At 31.6% G+C, this 23,622-nt stretch overlaps 2 protein-coding genes across 2 annotated transcripts in view; one reads left to right on the top strand and one right to left on the bottom strand.

Moving 5' to 3' along the window:
• Positions 1-719: 719 nt before the first annotated feature.
• LOC129227736 (enhancer of rudimentary homolog) lies at positions 720-13,898 on the bottom strand. The gene is made up of 4 exons (XM_054862341.1): positions 13,763-13,898; positions 9,892-9,976; positions 4,887-5,007; positions 720-1,039 (listed from the first exon to the last, which is right to left on the bottom strand). The coding sequence occupies exons 1-4, from the start codon at positions 13,763-13,765 to the stop codon at positions 940-942; spliced, it is 309 nt and encodes a 102-aa protein (XP_054718316.1). The 5' UTR covers positions 13,766-13,898; the 3' UTR covers positions 720-939.
• A 1,126-nt stretch (positions 13,899-15,024) lies between these two features.
• Positions 15,025-23,622, top strand: part of LOC129227759 (U2 small nuclear ribonucleoprotein auxiliary factor 35 kDa subunit-related protein 1-like) — a 73,710-nt gene continuing 65,112 nt past the window's right edge. The window contains exons 1-2 of the mRNA XM_054862363.1: positions 15,025-15,161; positions 22,860-22,951. Coding sequence (XP_054718338.1) covers positions 15,127-15,161; positions 22,860-22,951 — 127 coding nt within the window. The 5' untranslated portion in view covers positions 15,025-15,126. The remainder of the gene's footprint in view (positions 15,162-22,859; positions 22,952-23,622) is intronic.

The raw sequence follows: 23,622 nt of genomic DNA on the forward strand, positions 1-23,622 counted from the left end.
AAGTCAAACTTGCTTTTAACGAGGGAGAAGGAACCTCTATATTTGCTCGTTACAGCCAAGTACTTGCTGCAGGTTTGTGAAAAAAATATTAAAATCCTTATATTTGTTTTACTTTTTTTCAATTACTCTACAATGCCAAAGAAGTTGGTAAATTACTATGAACTCTCTTATTGTCTGTTTCTTGTGTTAATGATGTTTTTTTGAGGGTTATTCATTGGCCAAAAACATCTTTTATTCACTACCACTTCAAAGCAGCTAGTTTTTTTTTTTTTTTTGTTTGCATGCAAAAGAGAATTATATTCAAATTATTCAGTTTTTGTTGCTGTCATCGCTTTCATTGATTTTTCATTCGAACTAGCTTGAATTTGATTTACAATATACTAGGAATGACATAATATTGATGTCAACAAATATGTAATTTTTCAATGCCTCTCTCACTACAAATTTGAACAAAATTCCATCATCACTTGTTTTAGAGATTTAAGACTCATTATTTTGCTAAAAGTCAAGAGAAATTTTATGAATTTCAAAAATAAAGCTAGCTTTGGGTGGAGTTTGCTCTTAAAAGAGTTTCACTCCCTCAAACTTAACATTGTGCCAACCAAATATTTTTTATTTCCTCGTTAAAACCAAGTCCTCATTAAATCAGGGCTCTTTATAATGAGTTCCACTGTGCAAATGAAACATTAATAAGTATAACAAACTCTAATCTACAAAAATTTGATTAATTAAATAAGATATTTTATTGGGTAGATACGTTATGTACAGTAAGGAAGAACAAGTAATATTAAAATACAGCACACAAATGTATCACAAAAGAAAGGTCAAAATTCATAAAATGCTACAATTTAAAAAGCAATATCTGCACAAAAAAGTTGAATGATTTTTTTTTCTTTGTTGAGTTTATGAGAAATTATATGATGATGATTAAAAACACAATTAAGCACTTTTGGAAGCTTGTCGTCGGAGTAAAATGTAGATTTTTTCTTTGATCCAATCCTTATTATATGGAGCATAAGTATTTGTTGTCTTTTGGTACCTAAAAATAATTAATAAAGAATTCATATAAATTTTAGAAATGTATTGTAATATGAAAAACGAACTCAAAAGGTTTCACTCAAAGAAGCAATTAAAACATGTAACAAAATTAATGATAAACTTCTATAAAAGCTTATCTTTTTTTATGAAAAACATAACTCTAAACAATATTTATAGAAAATATTTAAAACATTATTTATTAACTATTACAGTGCAGCACCATTTACATGTTTCTCTTTTATACATTTTTTAAGTTGGTCCTTACAGAGTCCAATACATATTAATGTATACCTATTATATGCTTTTTAATTGATATGTTTTTTCATTCTCTTTAAAAATGTATAAACAGTGCTTCACTGTATATCTATTCATATAACCCTAGAGCAACAGTACAACATCTAACAACAGTAAGATATTTGGCTCATATCCAACTGCTGCCCCGAAGTGCTATTTTGAAAAATTTATTAATTGAAAATTTGGTAATTTATAAAAAATAGTAATACTTAACATTACAGCAATAAGTTGATCTAAATGTTTCAACATATTTCATAAAATGCACAGGAAAACTGTTTAGTCTCAGTTTAGTCACTAAAAACGTCTGTAACAATTTTGTTTTCAGTTTTATCACCACAAGATGGTGCCACAAGTCAATACAACATTCAAGTCTTTATGTTTTACTCATCACGTTTAGAGCACAAAAAGTTCATTTCTAATTTCAGATATTGTTCGACAAATATATAAAAAAAGACTTTTATTTGCCATGGAGCCAGAACAAACAATATCAAAAATATCAGTTTTGAGAAAAGATGTCGCAAAACTTATGATTTTTTCCGGCTCTATTAACTTTCACACCTGAGCTTAGTGAAATTTTGAACACTTCAAAAGATTCTGGTCTCATGCTACATTATGAACGTACACAAAGTTTTAAATTATTTTCACTATACTTGAATAACAAGTTAAATTGATTGTTTTATCTCCAAAAAACTGATTGTTACAAAAATCAAAAAAAAAAAAAAAAATACTCTAACTCAATGCTATGGAACTGCATAAGTAAAATTGTAACAACAAAAATTACCTAACTTGTGATCAGATTTCTATCATGAACTAAATGTGGTCAAATTCTGACATTGATTACTACAGACAATAAATTTTACACAGAAATATACAAATAGAAACGTGACGACCAGCAACAGGCTTCGCACGCAGCTAGGCTGGTCCTAGTCAATTTATTAGTCCTCAATGAAGATCAATGGCATTCTTAAAGCTAACCACCCCCTTGCTCATTACCACCTATTCTGGTAAGCTGTTTCAAGTGCCCACAACTCTACTAAAGTAGTAGTTTTTCCTAATTTCCAGGTTATTTGAATAGCTTAAAACAATGACCCCTCGTCCTGCTTTCCCTGCAAAAATTTAATCTATCAACATCTTTCATTCTGATAAATTTAAACAACTGAATCTATTGTTTAAATTCCTCTGACTCTCCTTTGCTCCAGGCTATATATATTAAACCTATTAAGTCTGGTATCATAATCTAAATCTGAAAGTCCCCTAAATAGTCTAGTTACCCTTATTTGAACCCTTTCCAATACAGAAACATCTTTCCTCAGATAAGGCAACCCAAACTGCGCAGCATATTCCAAATGGGGTCTTACTAAACTCCTATATAAAGGCAGATAAAGTGACCAGGCCGAGGACTGCTGATGGCCTTTAAAAAAAGTGAGAAAGGTGACAAATTTGAAAACAAAGGTGACTAAAAGGTGACAAAAAAGTAACTAAAAGGTGACCAAAAGCAATTTGTTAAGAACTCAAAAAACAGAAAAGGATAACCCCTTTTTACTGACTTTTACCAAAATAGCCTATATATTTCTTGTAAAGATTTCTTTACAATTTTGGAAATGAATATTATAGGGCTAGAAGTAGTAAAATAAAAATTTTAAGACATTTTCAAAAAACTTTCAGTGTAAACTCTATGTAACCTTATTATATATATATATATATATATATATATATATAATCAACATAATAAAGCTTGAAATTGTGAAGTAAAGAGCAAGATGATGCATTTCTTGAACATATAATTTATGTTATTCAATCACATTTTTAGTATTTTTTTTTCTCTTTTTTTTAGCTTGTTGGAAAAATCATCAGCATTCTTTCTTTTTTCTTAGTAAATACAAAGCATAAATATTAAATCGAAAGTCTTGACAGTAGAGAATAAATGAGAAAACCAATTTGAAAAATCAGACTTTAACAAAATGATAATTGTACTTACAACGCAAAAATAAAATGATGTTGAAGTATGAAATTGAAAATATCATTTCATACGCCTGAAAATGTTCATGGTTCTAGTCAATTTACAATACCCAACTTATCAGGCTTAGGAATAAAAATTAATGCCGAATAAGCAGGAATACTGTCATGATCTCTTCTGATTTGATAAAAATAGGGGTGATAAAGATAACGATGTGAGGGTACTTTTGTTTTGTTTTTCAATCGGGACTCATTTGTTAGATGCGTTGGTTGGCTGTTTTTTTTTAATTTCATTTTTTTTTTTAAACATAAATTTATTTTTTATTGAATCTAGGAAAATAATATCACATTTATCAAAAATACTGTCGTAGTGCATTTTGTTTCAAATAGATTTACAGCAGTTTTTTTGTCCCAATTCAATAAATAAATAAACATTAACCACCACTTATAAAATCTCTGGATTATAAAATCAGCAGCTTTTTAAAATGAATGTGGAAGAACCAAATCATAACATTACCAAACCATGTTAAAACCGTACTTTAATAAAATAAATCTCGCCGTTACATAAAATAAAGCTTTTAGCTAGCATCTGCTTCTAAAAGTTTTATTTTTACTGGCACAAGTCATATAAAGCATTGAAACCTAATAAAAAAAATTTCGGAGATTCTCTGAGACACACCAAAAAAGGAAATGTTAAGAAATGTTTACACAGACCAAGTTCACTTCCCACTTGCACAGCAAAAATAAAACCCAAACTAACCATTTCTGTGCAAACACAAAGTGAAACTATAAACACAAACCAAAACTTTTCACTATTCCGCGCTCAAAGAAGACAGCTCAAAGAAGACATCGAGGCATGCCTCCTTAACCCATCACCCCTTTTTCAAATCAAATCGCTTGTGGCTGCTTAGTCGCGACTTTCGAAGTCAGTAAAAGTAAAACAAGCAAGTAACACGCATAGCTAGAGATGAGCATGAGATTCAGAGACTTCAGATGACGTCATTTGATAAACACAGAAGACAACTTGCATTCCATGACCGCTCACTCAACAAAGTGTGTAGAAACAAATTGCACAGCTGAACTTTAGTCGAACAACACTCTATGGTCAGAAACACGATAGGAAACAAAATGGCGTTTAGACGAGACTTGCGGAAAATGCGTCTGACGGTCGAAGGGGGATAGAAAGACTGGTTCTACTCATAGGGTGCAATTGCAAGCAATAATAAAAAAAAAATCCTGGATTTTCCGGTAGCATAGCTATTTTTCTTAAACAACAACAAGGTGGGGGGGGGGCATATTTAATGCTACTTTTTTAATTAATTTCACTGTTAAAGCTATCATTCAGATACTTTTCAAGGATTTAATTATTTAAAAAAAAATCCTAAGACATTTCAAGAAAGGTGAGAAAGGTGACAAAAGTTGCAAAAGGTGACTAAAAGTAGCCAAATTTTCAAAAGGTGACTAAAGGTGAGAAAGGTGACTGACTCCTCGGCCTGAGTGACCAGACTTAGATAACGTGACCAAAATTGAACAGCATAAAACAGGACATCTAAACAAAACACAAATAACAGAAAACAAAGCATATTCAAGATACTTACACTAAGCAACACAAATCTGACAGCTGATCAATAAATTCAAATAACTGTCGAATGTCATATGTGATTGAAGGGGAATCAGGATTTTGTCTTTTCAAATGTTCTTCGTACATGTGACACACACCTGCGCAAAAAAAAAAAAAAAAAAAAAAATCTGCATTAAAGTATAATTGAAACTATTACAATGAAATTCTACTCAAAATATTACATAAAGGCATACAAAACCAAGGGAATTTTGATTAAGACATGAAACAAGTTCCTGTAATTAGTTTAGTTTAGTTTTGGATGTGCATAAATCAAATTAGCAAAATGCAATAAAAACTTTAACTTGCGAGAGCTCGCACGGGGTTGAGAACGACCCCAGGCATTTTTGTTTCCATTTCTTGGAATTTCAAACACAGATAAGGAAACCGTTTCCTCAGTAGTTGGGATTCTGCTTTTAATTGATTACGGGACCCTCGGGTGTGATGTGTGATGCCCTTAATTGATCTGTGGGTGTGTTTGTGTTTGAAATTTTTTCATTTTCTCTCAATTCTTGAAAACGAGGGGGTGTTTTGAGAATGGGGTCCTTTTTGATCTTGAGTGAGTACTGCCGTCAGAAAAATTCTCGAAAGGGAACTGGTGCGAGGACTTAGTTCCAAAGCATTCATTCAAGGATTTTTTTTGTGAAAATGAACTAGTTTTCAACAGTCCTTCCTCTAACCATGATTTTGAGTTTCGCAAGCGTGCCTTTTACAACGTAGTACTCTCCTTTCAAAATCCATATTTTTTTATAGCTTTTGCATTACTACAGGGATCAAAGTGACAAACTGTCAAAGTATAGGACATTTCAAAAAAATATATATAGGATACATTTTGAAAAAATATGGGATTTACAGACCACCCAAACAATTATTAAATTTTGCATACACATCATTAAAAAGTTACCTTTTAGTGCCACTGATGAAAAAATAGATATACAAAAATTGTTAGACATACCTTATTGATTCATTACTGTCAGAATGTAAAAATTTAAATTTCTCACATACAAAAAATAAATTTTAAAAAATGATGATAATATTATAGGACAGGGGTCTCCAATCTTTTTCACCTGCGGGCCACATTGTACATTTTTGGAGGCTAGGCGGGCCAGACCAACACTATTTTAGCTCAGATGATTTATTTGGCGCTACCCCCCCCCCCTCCACCCATACATCGTGAATATATATTCTTTTAATTTAAGCACTCCGTGGTGGTTTTTGAAAATTTCTCGGTTTGCTTCTCAGTTGCTATATTTCAATATACGTATTTGCTATTAGTTAAATTAAGTTATGTTTTAAGTGCCCCTAAATCTCTAATAATATAATGTTAGGGAGTCTTGCAAAATTTAGAATAGTTTAGATAACTGAAATAAATAGTATTCTTTGTCACAAAATAAAGTGAGCCTTTAAAAAAAAAAAGGCTAATGAGTGAGTGATACAAGATAAAATTATTGCAATGTATTACAAATTTTTATTTTATTGAATTAATGATGATTAGAAAGTTGGAAATAAATGAAAACACAATACGTGTAAAGCTTTTTAAAAAGTTAAAAAATAAACGAGATTTCATTTATTTATCGATTAAAATTTCAGTCCATTCAGGGACAAACGTCGTAGTTCCAATCATTAAGAGGGATTTTAAATGTTCGCCTGATAAAGAAGATTTATACTTAGATTTCACATACTTCAATTTTAAAAACATGTGTTTACACTTGCAAGAGGATGCAAAAAGAGAAAACATAGCCCTACCATGATATTTTAAGTTCTTAAAGTCTTTTCTGCGAGAGAACTGTAAAACGGAAGTAGGGTTATCTCCCTTGTGGCATTCCTAGAAAGTTGTCTTGAGTAAGTCATTAGTTGTTAACTCGATGATTTTAAGTTGAACTTCAGAAGGCAAATTGTCAATATCATATTTAAAAGGGTTTTTAAAGAGTTAAATTTCATCTGATGCACGGTCAAAGTCTTCAAAGCAGTTTTCAAACTCATGACGTAGCTGAGACATGACTTCCGAAATGTGATCCTTGAGAATGGTAGCACTTAAATTCTTACATGTTTCGAAGCGGTCCAAGTTCATAGATCTTAAATGCTTTTCGAAAAGTATGAGCTTTTGTCTGAAAGCGTTGACACGGTAGCATAAGTCACAAACTGAAGATATTTCACCTTGCAGTTTCAATTTCAGAAAATTAATGTGTTACGAGCAGTTGCCTACCTATGGGGTCAGCACCCCAGGTGAACTTAAGAAATTGCGCCCCCTGCCCTCCTTCAAGGTCGCCCCAATGAAAATTCACCAGAAGTCACTGAGACCTCCCAGAAATTTATTTGGGGGGGGGGCATTTTGACTAATTGATTCAGCAAATTAGGAGAGAGTATTGCAACTTTAATACATATTCTCTCTTTTTTAAAAAAAAATTTCAATGATACCCAATTTTCCTTCGCAGTAGATATTGTGTTTGAAAGAAAACGTGTGCATGCTTCAATTTTATCATTCATAAAATTGGGATTTCATTTGGCAAATTGAGAATTTTCCCCTTCCCAAAAAATTTAGTTCATTATAGTAGAATCAACGTGGTAGAATCATCTGGTATAGAACGCCCTACACCACCGCTCCCTGGTATACAAATTGTGTATAGAAGTCTTTAGCTAACTCAGTGAATAGGAAAGAAATTTAATGCTACGAGTCCCCTCCCCCCATTTTTTTTTGAGACTTAACGATTGTTTTATTTTCCCCTCTAGTTCTTTTTCTTGTGAGCTTTTCAATTTTTTAAAGCATTTTTCTACTTATATGATCATTTTTTGAATAAAATTAAAAAAAAAAAAGTCAATCAGTTGAAATGCCACACATTGATTAGCCAACACACTTAAATCAACATTGGCAAATGAATAGTAAAAAAACTAGGGGGCTACCACCACCTGCTTGATACTGCTTGCCAACCCCCAAACTGCTTTGCAGTTCCATGGGAATCCCTTCACAGTTCCATGCGGATCCCTTCGGAATCATAGCTCGCAGTGCTTGCCCAGCGAAAACTACAATACTGTAGTCTAGTAATGATTATTAAGTGTGTACAATCAGCATGGTACAAAACTAAAATGTAAACTATAAAATTTACTTGTAGGGCAAATGTAGGTAACTTTTACCCTTTTTCTGAGAGCAGTCTGCTTCGAAAAACTTATATCAACAGCTTTGAAAACAGTTTCAACTCTAGGCATACATTCTAATACTTAAAATCAAATATGGCTGTCCACATGCATGCATCGGGGTGATGTAAACATTCTGTCTATTGCCCAACTGTAGAAAAGCAATACACCATCTTTTTGGTAGCTATGTTAGAGTATTATATACATAATGAATTTAAAACGAAAAATTTAACTAAAACATGAAAAAACCCACATTTTTGAGTACTATGTGGGAAACTTAAATATTGCATGAGAGCAAAATCTCCTAATTAATGCTAATTACCTACTATATTGTTTACTAGTGGTACCAGCACAGCTTTGCCTGTAGTAGAAAATTAAAAGGTTTTTTAGTTTGCCTGTATATTTACATGGATGATGAATTTCTCGCCAATTTGCTATGCTTGCCCATGTTATGGTTCCACATTATGATAATTTGGTAATTTACATGCCCACATTGCGATAATTTGACCGGCAAAAAGTTCTTAAAATTGGAATAGAAAAAGAACAAAATCGAATTTTCTAAAAATCGCTTTGAGGTGCACTCCCCCATGTTATAAACTAATTCTGTGCCAAATTTCATGAAAATCTGCCTAACAGTCTAGACGCTATGCGCATCCCATACAAATAACGGTGCGAATTCTAGCGAGTTAAAGCTAAGAAAATCAATATTAGAAACACAGTTTTCAATAAAAAGTGCAGATATCAGACCAAGACATAAGTTAACGCCTTTCATGCATTGTTATGAATTGGGTACATTATTATAGGTAATTTAAAGCGCAGACATGCCAATTAACCAAACTGGAAAATGTGGAGGAAATTTTTCTAAGTCTGTATAATAAATTCATCACAAAAGAAAGAAAAGACTAAGTAACAAAAAGACTGGATTAAACAAATGACATATTTAGTTGCCAAATATCAAGTTAACTTTAATAAAATATCTACAAATGGGCAAAACTGTAGCATTCAGCTCAACCAAGTTTTTAATTTACCTTACACATCATAAAAGTAATTTTCATCTAACATTTTGCAACATAATTGACTACACTCGGAAATGGGCATCAGTAAAACTTTTCTGTGAAAGCCATTACCTCATCAAAGAACTAAATATACTAAAAATATCAATGAATAGTACAATCCTTACATTAATTTTTTATTGCTTCAGAAGAAAAATTGAAGAAAAAATAAGAGCAAAAAACTAATATTGCTGCCCTATAAATATTTAATAAATAGGTCAGATGCTAATGAATAGGCCATGAGAGAGTAAATGAGTCATTAGTAGTTCCCATGAATTTATTTCAAAAAATGATGGGTATTAATAGTCCTCAAAAAAACTTTGAATTAACTTTGGCTTTCTAGTAGCAGTGGCAACATGACAAGCGAGAAATCGCTCACTACAAAATATAAAATATAAGAGAAAAAAAAAGGTAAATACAAAATGAGTGATGTTTAAGTAGTGGAATCATAATGTGGACAACAATAAGAGAGTTTTAGAGGCTGCAGTAATCAGAATTCAAAATGCATAAAAAATCAGAAAAGATGTGTAAAAGTAAAAATCAGCTAAAATGTGTAATTTTATACTTCTTCCACAAAAGGTTCAATATCACAAATATGCAACTGATGTATTTATGGATATTTTTCTAAAGGCAGAGACAATTATTTTCTGTTAGTCATTTCCCACTTTAAAAAAATCTTTCTTGTCCTGTAAAGATCACTTAGAAATATATAAACTAAAAGATCATGTGAATGTTAACTACATAGGATATAAACTGTCAAAGAAATATAAGTTTTAAAAACAACTAAAATACTAATCTTACCTTCCATGCATTCATTTACTGAGTCATAATCTGAATAGCTTCTTGTTTCTGGTTTACCAGGTTGAGCGAGTAAAATTGTATGCGACTATAATAAGAATAAAAAAGCATCTAATATAAATTCATTCAACAGCCACTTTTACAAATGAAAAAATGCTTTTGTATCATAAATTTCAAAACGAAAGTTTAATAAACAGAATATTGATATTTCCTACCTACAGCTTTAAAACAGGACCTGAAAACAGTAACACATTAGGATATTTGTAGAAAGGGCAATTTATTTAAATAAAAAAATAATAATAATAATGTGCCGAAATTTTATACTACTTTTCTGAAGGTACCAGTTTTGCCAGCATGATTTTTGCAAAGGTACTTATGCAGCAAAATTTAGTATAAACAGCTTGTACTAGGTCCCGTTTTAGCAACTTTGTGTACCTTGTGCGCAGGGTTGGCAAGTTTTTGCCGGGGCGGAAAAAACCACGGTTTTTACCGCCCGGCAAAAATAGGTTTTTGCCAATTTTTGCCGAAGTGGCAAAAATAGATTTTGTGTTAACAACTTACGGACAGTTTTTTTCCTTTTATATAAAAGTAAAAGCATGAAAAGATTTTGATAAAAGGCTTTGCCATTTTCTGTAGAGTGAGCTAGTATTACTAAAAAGTAGAGTAAATATATAGAATGCACATATTGATCAGCTTTTTTTCTTCTTTTTAAATTCTTCTCTTGGCTATCCATTTTCCCAGTAAGTGAGAAAAAATGCATTATTTCATTAGTGAGGAAAAGTTAATATTTTTCTATATTCAAGTAAATATTCTGTTATTAATTAAATAGCTTAAAAATCTTAGTGGGATCAAAAAAAAAGTGATTAATTAAATATATATATATATATATATATATATATATATATATATATATATATATATATATATATATATATATATATATAATTAGAATTCAGTCTTTTTATTAATTTACTAAGCTTAAGTATACATTCTTTGTTTTAGCATTGAAGGAATTGGCTCATTCTGAAAAAATTGTTTTAGCAAACATTTAAAATCTTAAATTTTGCAATCCCAACATTTGTTTTTTATTTATTTTTCACCTTATAAATTAGAAGCAACATGGAGAGACAAAAATAAAATATTAAAGTGCATTATTTATATTATATTGTCACTATTTCTTAATTAATACTATAATGCTACTTTATTTGCAATTAGGTTTTTGCCGTTTTTTTCCATTTTCGCCGTTTTTTTTCCATTTTTGCCAAGGTTTTTTCCACTGTCCCGGCAAAAATATCTTTTTGCCGGCACAAAACCCAACCCTGCTTGTGCGTAAAAGCGAAAAAAAAATGCACTTTCTTTCAAGAGCTGTTAAAACCATCTAAAATAGCATTAAATAGTGACAAACTTATAACATTTTAGGTTTATAAACCTTTATCAGAAAATATAGAAAACATTTAAATTTCATGAAAATTGAACATCTTTCATAATCATGTAACCTAATCAAAATTTGTACAATGTACAGAAGAATAGTACAAGTTGGTAGATCTACTATTAGCATTGGATTGACATCTTTAAAAGCAAAAAATTGGTCTAAACTGTCAAAAACCTAGATTGAGTCTGGTAAAACAACATGCAAGAGAGAAATATGTATAAAAGAGGTGAATACAAATTTCATACTTTGAGTGAGGAGTGGTTTGTGAAATTGTGACAAGGAGTAATAGTTCATGTAATCATAAAACATGTCAGTTATAATCTTAACTCAAAAATACATGCCAGAAATAATTAATTTTTCATCACATGACTTTTGATATTTGAGACTTGAGCATTCAACAAATTTTTCTTGCATTTTAAAATTTTGTGCCTTAAATGGCAATAGACAAAATAACGCGTTAAAATTGTAAATGTACATGGTTTATCGACTGCTATTATGCATTTGGTCTTAATGTCAATTCAATATTCATTTATTTTGAACAAAACATTAAAAAACTTTTTAAAAATTTAATCCAAACTATTTCAAATCAAGATTGTGTATAAATAAATGTACATGTGTGGTATTTTGATAATATATTCTTAAAAAAGAAGAATCAGATTTTCTAGTCATTATATAGTTAGTACTGTATTTTTAATTAAGAGCTTTACTGAAAAGGTAGACGGAATATTTTATAAAGTTTGGTTTTTAACTGGTGCAAACTGGGCAACTCTGTCTGCTATTCTTCTCACCACTGTTGACCTCTACTTGTACTCAGAGAAATTAAGTTTTACTGCTGCATTAAGATCAAACGATTCAACTCCTAATGATTGCTTTATCTTTTTGCAAAGCAAAAGCTTAATGTTAAATCTCTGAGTGTCATGATTAGAGTACACATGCAACTAATAATAAACTTAAAAAAAATTAAATTAAAGCAAAAGATATAATTTTCCATTGTTTGTAAGTACCACAACAGCAAAAGTAAAGATTAAAAAGATTGGTGAAAAATGAAATGCATAATTGAAAATAATAATGATCAAATCACCTTTGAATGCAAATTTTAAAAATAAAAAAAAAAAAAAAAAACTTAGTACACTTTAAGGTTGATAAATAATTTTTTTTACGGGAAAATGTATATAAGATTTTCGATATTATAAATAAAATTAAGGGACAAGGGAAACTTTTGTGAGATCACAGTGACTTCCCATTAGGATGCCCCTCTGAAAGGACTCATTAATGCCAAATCGTATGTGCCTAAGCGATTTTTACTGCAACTTGCAAATTTAACATTTATTTTAATAGTTTTGAAACCAATATTTGCTTTTAGACAATTGAAATGAAACACAGTTATTAAAAGAAAGAAAAAAAAAAGAGTATTAATGCAGAAATAATTGGAAAGATATACTAAATGTTGTTGTTGTTGTTAAAAATGATTTTATGTAAATGGGATATTTTTAATATTCAAAAGCAAGCCCTGGTCTTTAAATTTTAGGCTCTATATAAAATTTCAGCAGGGCTGCTAACTGTTTGCCAGATTTTTATGCCACTAATGGCCGCAGGCCCTTTAGATCCCATGGCCCCTGCATTGCCACCCACCTGCATTGTGGGGTTTGAGGGTATGTAGATCCAGGCCTGTTCAAAAGATTAATTTCATGGTCTTTATGTGAGTCGTGTAACAATTTATTTTCCCGCTTCTGGTACCAAATTACTTTTTAGAAACTGTGTCAGTTGTGTAGGCCCCACCTTATTTGACTGCTTAAGTTTGAAAATAACATTTAATACTTGTTTATTGGTCCACTTTTAACAATGAAAAAGTTAGGATATTTTAAACTAATAATGCTAGGAATACAAACTAGTCAAGCAAAAACATGGATCAAATGAAATGCAAAAAACCCTATTGCATTGGAATATATGCTCAATTTGATGTAACAGAATTTGAAATATTGTTACCGCTTGTTTACTTCCAAACAATTTCAACAGTAATTTGAATAAAAAATCATGATAAATGCAGCATTAACTAATAAGTGTAAAAACTAAGACCATGGATTGAAAACAACATCTGTTTGAAATTCGGTATAAAATAGCAATAGAGTGCCTTATTTAAACTTATTCTTAATTATTTTCAAACTAACTAGCTATATGATCGTAAGCAAATATTGTAAATATAAGAGCACAATACATAACATCAAGAACAAATGCGATAAATTGATCAGAAACATCTTCCTACACTTTTTCTTTTACAACATTATTTGGATGAACCAATAGATTAAAGTATATTTTGAATTTGCGTCTCAGATTTTTTATAAACAACGTAAAACGCTGTATTTGAAAATGACGTTGTTGATATGCTTCATAACGCAAATATTGTTTACAAAGCTTCAAAGTAAATACAAAAATCACTTTTACCATAATCAACCTTCCAGCGGTTGATTTCAAATTTAAAATGTGGCAAATTTAAAGATAAATTTATTTTCTTTTACTCGAAATGAAATGTGCAGCTGTGAATAACAACAAATGGCGTACTGCATTTATTATTTTATCGCCTAACAATATCGCCAAAGCAATTTTTTAACTAACCTTTTTTTAAAAAAATGTTAAACAGATAATAGAAAAACAGAGTCTAGAAAAAAGATTATGCGTGAAAGCGTAATGTTTATTACAGCATATTCTAAACTAAAGCTAAAAAATCTGAATTATAAGATCTTTTGAATTTAACAGAAATACACATGGTTGTGTTGGCTCAAGGACTCAGTGTTGGCTACTTTTGTTAGTGTGCTTCGTCGCCAAAGCAGATTTTCTGAAATTTTTTAGTGTTTGTTCGCATAGGGTTATCGGTTTTCCGTCGACCGTGGTTTAACCGGTTAACTTAGCTTGTGTTCGACGAACCTCACCGGTGGACCGGTGCGTAACCAGTTGGTAACCACAACGATCTTGAGAGCTACCGGTTAACTGGTTGCTCCCTATATGAGCCTCACCGGTGCATTTCTTACCAATTATTAGTAGTTTTTACCTGCGTGCTATTCGTCTGCGCCATGTCTGCACAATTAACCGGTAATCAACCGAAAGCATTCGATGAAGCATTCAGTGGCGTACCCAGGGGGTGGGCTGATAGGGCTACAGCCCCCCCCCCCCGAAATTTTCAAAATTAATTATAAAAATTATATTAAAGAACAAGTTTTTTTTATGAAGTATTTTTGAAATCTTACATTCGTATTGATATCAGAAAAGCAATACATGAACTTTTCTTAGCTACAGTTCATAAGTATCCCCCCCCCCCAGCTCAAAGACTTTCGAGCTCAGCCCCCCCCCCCCCCCCCGAACTGATTTGTCTGCGTACGCCGCTGGAACGTGGCCGTCGCTCCAGCATTGGTTCGTGAACAATCGGTTAGTAACCGCTGACATCATTGCTGTCACGTGATGAACCAACCGGTCGCTACCTATCGTGCTCACCTTACGCTCAAACGTAAGGTGAGTGGTAACAAACCAGGTGCATATTTGTTGATAACTTTCGGAAGCAAACAGTAGAACAACTACGTGAAACAAAAATTACTACATTAAAGGTGTTTTTTTTAAAACATTTTTAAAAGGACGCAAAAAAAGAAAAAAAAAACAATTAGTCGGTCCTACTTTCACTGTAACTGCTGATAATGAGAAAAGTAAACAAAGTTTTCGAAGTATACTTTAAAAAGTAGTTGAAAGAATATTAATTAAGCAAAATGAAACATTAAATATTCAATTAAACGACTGCAGTCAAATGATATTGGCATACAATGTCTTCTGTTGTGACCAAAGTGTGTAAACTCAGGTTAGTAAACTGAGAATCTCAAGAAGGAATTTTATAGAGCTAGTATAAAAGCCAATGGTGTAGTAAAGGAGAACAGTGTCCCACCACGTTTTTGATTTAACTTAAGCTCTCCATGATTTTATAATCGTAAGAATTCTCTTACGTTGGCATTTGTAACCATCCCCGCACCTTTTTAGCTAGGACTATGTCTGGCAAAAACGTAGGGGTACTGGAAAAACTTGTGTGAAATAATGGGAAGATTTAGATCTTTCCGCCTTTCTTTATTGATTTTTCTTCCCTGTAGGTATTTGAACGTGCATTACAGTTAAAATTCCGATTGTAGCAGGAATTAAGTTATGATGAAGCAACTGGAGATTGCATATTTCTCTAAAAATTAGTTTGATTTTTATTTCTGTTGCAGTATAGTTTAAAGTTGTGGTAACCATGAGAGAGGGTAACATAGACTACCCCATTGATTTTTTTACGAGTTGTGTCCTGCTTGAGTTTTTTTCCTTGTATTGGTTTTCCACCAGTTCAACATTTTAACTTTCCACTCCACTGTTAATAGTTCGAATCATACCTTTTGATTTAACTTACCGGCGGTTTTGCACGTCTTATCACGCCGTAGCAAGATCACGTCGCTAGCGTTTTACACGTATTTTTCTGACACTAAATTTTCGTTGTCAAACGGTCCAAGGCGTAGAATCCTGCGTTTCCTTTCCCCTCTCCTGAGAGCGGCACCCCGGAGCGCAGGGGCCCACCTTCTGTATTCACACATGCAAACAATACCCTTTCATCAGGTTGGGGTTTCAAGGTTCAGTGCATCCTTCTTATCAACGCAAAGATTTCTAAGCAAACCTCTTTGCTATTTATTGTAAGCATCTGCTAAAAGCAAAACTTGATTCCAAGAATGAAATATCCACTTCTCTTTCTTCTAAGCTTAAAATTTACATTTAATTAATGATTGTGCTGTAAATGGATGCAACATAATTTAATTGACGACAATGATATTCAATTACATTTCAAATAAATTAATAAATAAAAGCCGTGAGATTTCAAATTGAACAAAAACAAACTAAGTATCCTTTTGGAAGTAAATTTCTAGCTACGTCTTTATTTGCTACTAACATATAATTTAGGAACTTTAAGTGTTATAAAATCACAATGCTGTAAAGAAAACCAAAGAGTACACATAAAAGATCAATTTTCAACTTTTATGTGCATTTACGTCGCGTTTTACGCACATTTAGGCAGATGTTGTACACAAAACACATTATAAAAAATATAAAAAAAGGGATATTTTTTTCAAATTTATTTACACTTACTGATTGGCCTTGGGTTTTGGTCGCAAATTTCAATCATTAATATCAGAAACATTTTAAATTCACCGATTCTGTCTAATACTTCAGCTTATAATTATTTTAATCACAAAGAAAAACAAACATTTATCTCTTAGCATACAATTTCAATTCTGTATAAGTAAAAAAAAAAACTAAATAAACAATATATAGTAAGAGCAAAAATTTTGCACAACACCAGGCAGCTATTGTGTTAACATTTATACAAAAAAAAAAAAAAAAAAAAAACTTCAGTTGTTAGCAAAGAACAATAATAATATTTTTTTTATTGTTATTAAAAATGGAAAAGTATATGAAAATGAATAGTTTTCAAAAAAAAAAGAATCAAAAATTGAATCGTTTGTAGCTTTTTCTTTTCAATAAAAAATAAAGAGCCTCGGAATTTTTTTCATTGAGAGGGGGAAGAAATTCAGAAGAATGGGACCTGACTCTTAGTAAAGGAAATTTCTATGGAGTTGCTTAAGATCTACAGTATTTTGTAGGAAGATGGAAATTGTTAAGTGAGAATTTATAACTATTTTTTTATGTAAAAAAAGGAATAATAATAAATAGAGAAAAATAAATAAAAGTTTAAACCGTTTTATAATTAAAATAAAACTTCAGCAGAGCTTAACTATTTGTACTTTATTAAGCAACAAATCCAGAATTTTTATTGATCTCAATTTGCCCAAAGCCTGATATTTATCTCAAATCACTATTTAATCTGTGCGATTGCTTGATACAAAGTCATATGATCTTTCAATTCCTTGGAACAACTTAAGCAAAAATAATTATAAAACCTTGATTTTTATGGAAAAATCATGATAATTCATGCCTCATACTAATTAATAAACCTTTTACGGGGATGAAAATTCGTAAAATTATTTTAACAACTTTTTTGCTGCGACTTTTTTTTTACCACTATAATTTAAAAGTATTTCGTTGTTTACTATTTTTTGCTTTAATTGTGTTTTCATAACTTTGATTTGATACCTAGCTCAGTCACTTAGGTCTTAACTACTAGCAGGGACACTCGGAAATAAAATGAGAGAGGGGGGGGGGGGAGGTGGATTCTCAAATTTTCGAATGAAGTTCTACTTTTTCCAAATGATAAACATGAGCATGCACATTATATCATACTTATATAACATCTAATGAGAAGCAACATTATGCGTCATTAAAAACAATTTTTAAAATTTGAAAGAAGAATCTCAATGTTGCAATAGTGTTTCCACATTTTTCAAATGAGAATTTTTTGGGGAGGTTACACTGTCCTTCTGAGACCTCTCATCGAGGCGCCCCATACTAGATCCCATGTGATTGTCAGTGTTTCTTTAATAATAGCTTTGTTAAATACGCCATAATTCAGTGAATGTTGGATATAGTATTTGTTTTCCGATTTTCAAACTGGATCCTAGACATTCCCGATTTTCATTCAAAAATCCAGTGTCCCAGCCAGTTTACTTCACGTCTCGGTAAAATGTAAGTTTCATTACAGATGACCAAAAAAATATAAAAATAATTAACCGTGAAGGATTATTTAAAATAATAAATTTTTCATTTCTGTACCTCGTAGCCAGACTGACATAAGTCCAAAAATTTGAATTTTCTGTTTATTACTGCTAGGGTTCGCCGATATATATCCGATATTTGTTCTGAAAATATCATGATATTTTGATATTTTCGATATTTATTTTACCAACTACGGTATTTTCAGTATAAAAATTATATTAATCATAGTAATATAGCTCATTTATTATTAAAAATACCCAAAAAAGTTATGCACTATAGTTTTATGATGTATTATTACACATTAATATAACAAAATAATGTATTTTTTTATTCATAAAATTATTAGTAATGTAACAATTTTAATGCATATTAAAAGTACCTAATTAAATGTTAACCATTGGTTGGAACAAAAGAAAATGTCTTATGACTGTGTCCCTGACTGTTGCATATTGTTTTTTTCTGAATCATGTAACTGTGTAAAAGTAGCTAACAGAAGACAAATGAGTAGAACAGCTAACGCTATATTAACTCTATTAAAATTGACTAAAATGTAAAATGGAATATTAGATATGAATAATTAAAGAAACCTTAATTTTAAGTCTGCATATTATAATAATAAGTAAAGAGTGATTTGAGGATGCATTTACTATTTTGAAGACATTAGTTTGCATTGATTGAAAATATCGGATATTTTACATATTTTCGAAAATTGCACTCACATGACATATTTTTTTCTCTCCTGTAAAGTAGCGTATGTGAATCACGTTAGTTTAGCTCTGAGGTACAGATTTGTAATTTATGACCTGTAAAATTACTATCGGATTAGCTTGTAAGGAATTTTACAAAAAGATTTAAAACAAAAAAGACTTTCTAAAAAAGTCCTAGCCAATGCAATAAACAAGTAAATATTGTTCAAAATTCAATTCCTCATTTCTTGCTGAAGTAACTTCAAAAGATTAACGTTTACAAAATAAATTGTTTAAATGTATCTGCTTGCGTCATGTATCATTTATTATTCCTGGTTTAGGCTGATAATTAGTAATCATTTATCCATAGCATTGAGAATAAACTACCTTCTAAAACACTCTGAAAACCAGCCGGGGTGTGTACCTTTTGAAATACCCACGGTGGGGGGGAGGGGGGGTCCTGGTTGAACATTTTGGAAATAAGGTATACCGCTATTACGATACCTTAGTCTCAAATATTACGAGATTCGAAACAAAAAAATGCACAATAAAGAAAAAAATATACATATACAAACATAGTATGTAAAAAGTATGCATAGATGTATAAATTTGCAGTGCTTTTTTCCCCCCAGCGTTAAAAGAAAAACAACGAATTGCTATTGCGCGGAAGGGGGGAGGGAATTCCTTTATTGCTTTTTATTATTACGTATCATTTCAGGTTATGCAAAACATTACAATCATAACTAAATGCATTTAGCTATTTCATATTGAAATAACTTGTTCCAAATATTGTTTTATAAATGTTGAATATGAGTAGTTAAATTCAATAATAAAATATGTAAATAGTAATTTAGAGCAGTAGTAGGAGATAGCAATTCCAGAGATTTAAAATCTAGATTATTACTTCATAAATATTGCAGAAAGTTGTGATTAGTAAAACACGACTGGCTGAAAGGAATTCAACTCGTTTGCTACACGTGTTGAGGGGAGAAATGGGCGGGACGGACCTTGGCAGCATGTCTGGAGGAGTTCCACTCTTCCCTGCGACACGCGTTGAAAAGAAAGGGGTTGAGCTTTGACAGCACGTCCTGGTCAAAAGGGATTAAGTGCTTTTTATCTCCTTCCGAAAGGGGGAGGAAATTTCAAGATAAAAAGTATTGACCATTTCGAGCAGATAGCCATGTTCCCAAGGTGACCTTTTCCAGGTGAAATTCCGCTCGTATGTCAAACCGCCAGTGAGTTAAGGGGGGAAATTTTTTTGAATGTCTGCAAAACTGTTGGTAAACCATTATATTACTTATTAAATTATACAGAACATTATTTGCAAATGCAGTAATAAGGTCATTTTTGGTATTCATGTCAAAAGCAGGGGTGCCCACCTGGGGGGATCATTGAGCATGCTGCGCCATTGAAATTTCTAGGGGGTGGGCGTGTTATGAGGGATATTTTCTCATTTTTTTGGGGGGAGGGGGAGAGCTTTGTGATATTTAGGGGTGGTGGTGAGCCCTTGTTTTTAGATGGGTCACCTATGTCAAAAGGGTTGCAAAAAGTAATTGGTTACCTGAAGTCAATTCAGGCCCAATTTGGGTTGTGTTGCGGCCCATTCAATTACTTAAAAGCAGCCTATTCATTGAAATTTCATATGTAAAAAGTTTTTCTATTTCTTTTAAGCTCAATCAGTTCCTCTGAAATCAAAACAAGAGTTAAAAGTAAAATTAAAAAAAAAAAAAGAACTCCCAGCTTACAAATCATTCCTTTTGAAGACCTTTGGGACCATTCATTAATTAGGTAAGGGTCCCGAGGAGGAGGGGTGGGGATGGAAAACTCAATTTTGACTAAAAGTGTAGATACGATTTTTGTGCTAAGCATGGCAGCATATAAAAAATAATTTTTGAAAAACATTCAGCCTAGGTTTCAAATTTTTAGCATATGCAAAAAGGTCTTTAAAAATAATTTAATAGTAATGAATCTAATAACAATTCCTGTAATATAAAATTTGCATACATTAGACAAAGACAGTAAATCGAGATGTTGGTTTATGTCAAGCAATGCGTATTTAATTATGCTGTGTGTAACATACTTAAAGTACTTATAACATGGACCAACTACGAGATCAGCAATAGCTAAAATAATTTTAAAATTCTGTTGAAAAATTAAAATCTTAGATTTATGTCAAACTGGAAGTTTTTAACTGGTCCTTTTCTTACAATATTTTATTGTTTTGAAAACAAAGTGGAATCTTACATAAGAATAGGTAGAGGGATTTGAAAAATCTTACGTACATTTTCATGGCGATAGGGGGGATTATATAAAGATTGCCATGATCATTCTTACATAATTTATGAATGGTGCCTTTAGGGTAAAGGGATTTCAGATTAGATTTTTAATTGCTAAACATGCTCTAAAACAGAATGAGAGGATATTTTTTCCAAAAAATAAATTTAAAAAAATGGCCAAAAAACAAAAAAGTTCACGAACACATCTTTTTTTCACATAATGCAAACCTAAAAATAAAACCTGGGTACTCAAACCCTCCCAGTAAGCAAAATATCTTGCCTCCGTATTGCATAAAGGTTGACATGCGAAAAAAAAAACCTTGCATTAATGCTGCCTCAATATTGTTATGTTACTCCATTTATGCTGTCAGGAGGCTGCCGCAATATTGACTGACAAGGTGTATGCAGCATAATATCAGGAAAATATCAAGGTAGGCTGCTTTTGTAATCTTGCATACGTATTGATATGAGAGGATAATATCAAGATGTTGTCATGATAGCATGAAATCAAGGTCTACGCAAGATGATCTTGCTTTTGTAATCTTGCATACATATTGATATGACAGGATAATATCAAGATATTATCATGACAGCTACTTAACAATCTAGGTCGGGGCAAGATGATTTTGCTTTTGTAATCTTGCATATGTATTGATGACAGGAAAATGTCAGGATACATTGACATGACAGTATGAAATCAGTATGTTTGCACAGTGTTTTATCTCTTTATTTATTTGTATTATTTTCACTTCAAACTCGAGAATTAAATTGCATTCTTTAATTATTTCTGTTATTCTTCAAGACTGATTAGTTTTCTAGCCTAAGAATATTTTCTTAAAGCTGACATCTGATCAGAAATTTATATAAAGATATTAATAGTACTCGCAATTTAATTTAAAAAATGAAAAGTTCTTCGTTTTGTGTAATACTTGACTTATTTTTTTAAATTCATGCTTCTAATTGTATTATAAAGACATAAAATACTTAATAAGGAATAATTGCGAAAGTTTTTATAGCATATTAAAGAGTAAAGATTGCAATAAATAAATAGATACAATAAAGTACATTTCCGAATGGATGTCAGCATTGAAAATATCCTCTGGACAAAACATATGAATTTATCTTAAAGAATAACATAAATAATCGTTGAATAAAAATAATCTTACTCATGAGATTGAAGTGATAATACGAAATTCTCGGCTATTTATCATTTGTTTCAAAGTCTAGGGACAGTCTCGGCCCTTTCTATCATTGATCGCACATCGTCTGCGGTATGGCTTGTCTAGTACCATATTAATAAACAAATGCAGTTATCAGGCATTCATAAGTTATTCCTGAAACAATACTATTCCACACTAATAACTAAGCAACCAACTTAGCGAAGCCTAAAGAATGCAGCGCCACATGCAGCGAGGAGCTCTATCGAAGGTCGAAGATAACATGCCAGCAATGCAAGGGACGCTGGGTATAAAGAACTGTGCGCATGCATAAGTATTAACAAAGTTCCCCCTGTTCTATTGTGTACTAATTACCTTGACGACAACAGCATGAAATCAATATTATCTTGACGGCGTCAACATGTATGCAATGCTGATATTATAAGGTAATATCAATATTGGTATTTTAAGATGAATGCAATGTTGCATACGTGTTGTTATTGCAATATTGCATTTTAATCTTTATGCAACCTTGATGCATTATGAAACACGTCAGTATTGACGCCGTCAGTATAATACCAAGATCAGTCGAGGTTGTTGCAAGAAATTTTGCTAGTAGGGCTGCTTACTCAAACATGCAAAAATTTTCACATTATTTGAATTACTGCTTATTTTTATTTATTTACTATTTGTTATGTTCTTTTTGTGTGTAATTCCTTCTTTGTATTTTAAAATATAATTTATATTGCAGCCACAAGCAGTTTCGCGCTATGTTAAAAAAATTTCGAAGGAAGAAAAAGAGGCAGCAGTTAGCCAAGGACAGAGAACAGCAAGAACTTTTAGGTTTGTTTTTCTTTTAATCTGTATAATTTACATTACTAAAAAGAGTTTTATTGGAAGAGTCAATTAGAGCTCTTTTGTTATTTTAACATCCTTTATGTTTAACTGAAAGAAAACAATACTTATAACATTACTATAATATAATTGTTTTGATGATCTAGGCTAATTCATAAACGGCACATTTTAGAGGTTAGTAATACTGACCTAAGAACTAAGATTCTCACAAAAAAAAGGCGAAAAAGCTTAACATCCTAACGATTCTTTGGAATGTTTCTTGGGAATCAATTTCAAAAATGCTCCTAAATACATATGTTCTATGGTCAGGCCCATTCTTGAGTATACTGCACCCATTTAGGCAGCAGCCAAGCCTACCACAAAAGCAAAGATGGACAGAACCTGTAGAGGGCCTCAAAAATCATCACCGGAGCTGTCTCATCAACTAACAACATCAAAACTGAAAAGGAATACAGTCAACCCTCGTTTATCGCGGTTAATTCGTTCCAGACTTTACCGCGATAACTGAATTTCCGGAAAGTAGGATTCTATATTTATAAACCGTATATTTTCCTAATTGGAGCGCATAAAAATTACTTAAGACAATTTAAATAGGATTTTAACATAGGTAGAGCCCCCTAGACATGAAACGTAGCCACCATTACATTTTCATTACTTAA

The sequence above is a fragment of the Uloborus diversus genome, chromosome 8, assembly GCF_026930045.1.
Source record: "Uloborus diversus isolate 005 chromosome 8, Udiv.v.3.1, whole genome shotgun sequence".
In the NCBI taxonomy this organism is placed as follows: domain Eukaryota; kingdom Metazoa; phylum Arthropoda; class Arachnida; order Araneae; family Uloboridae; genus Uloborus; species Uloborus diversus.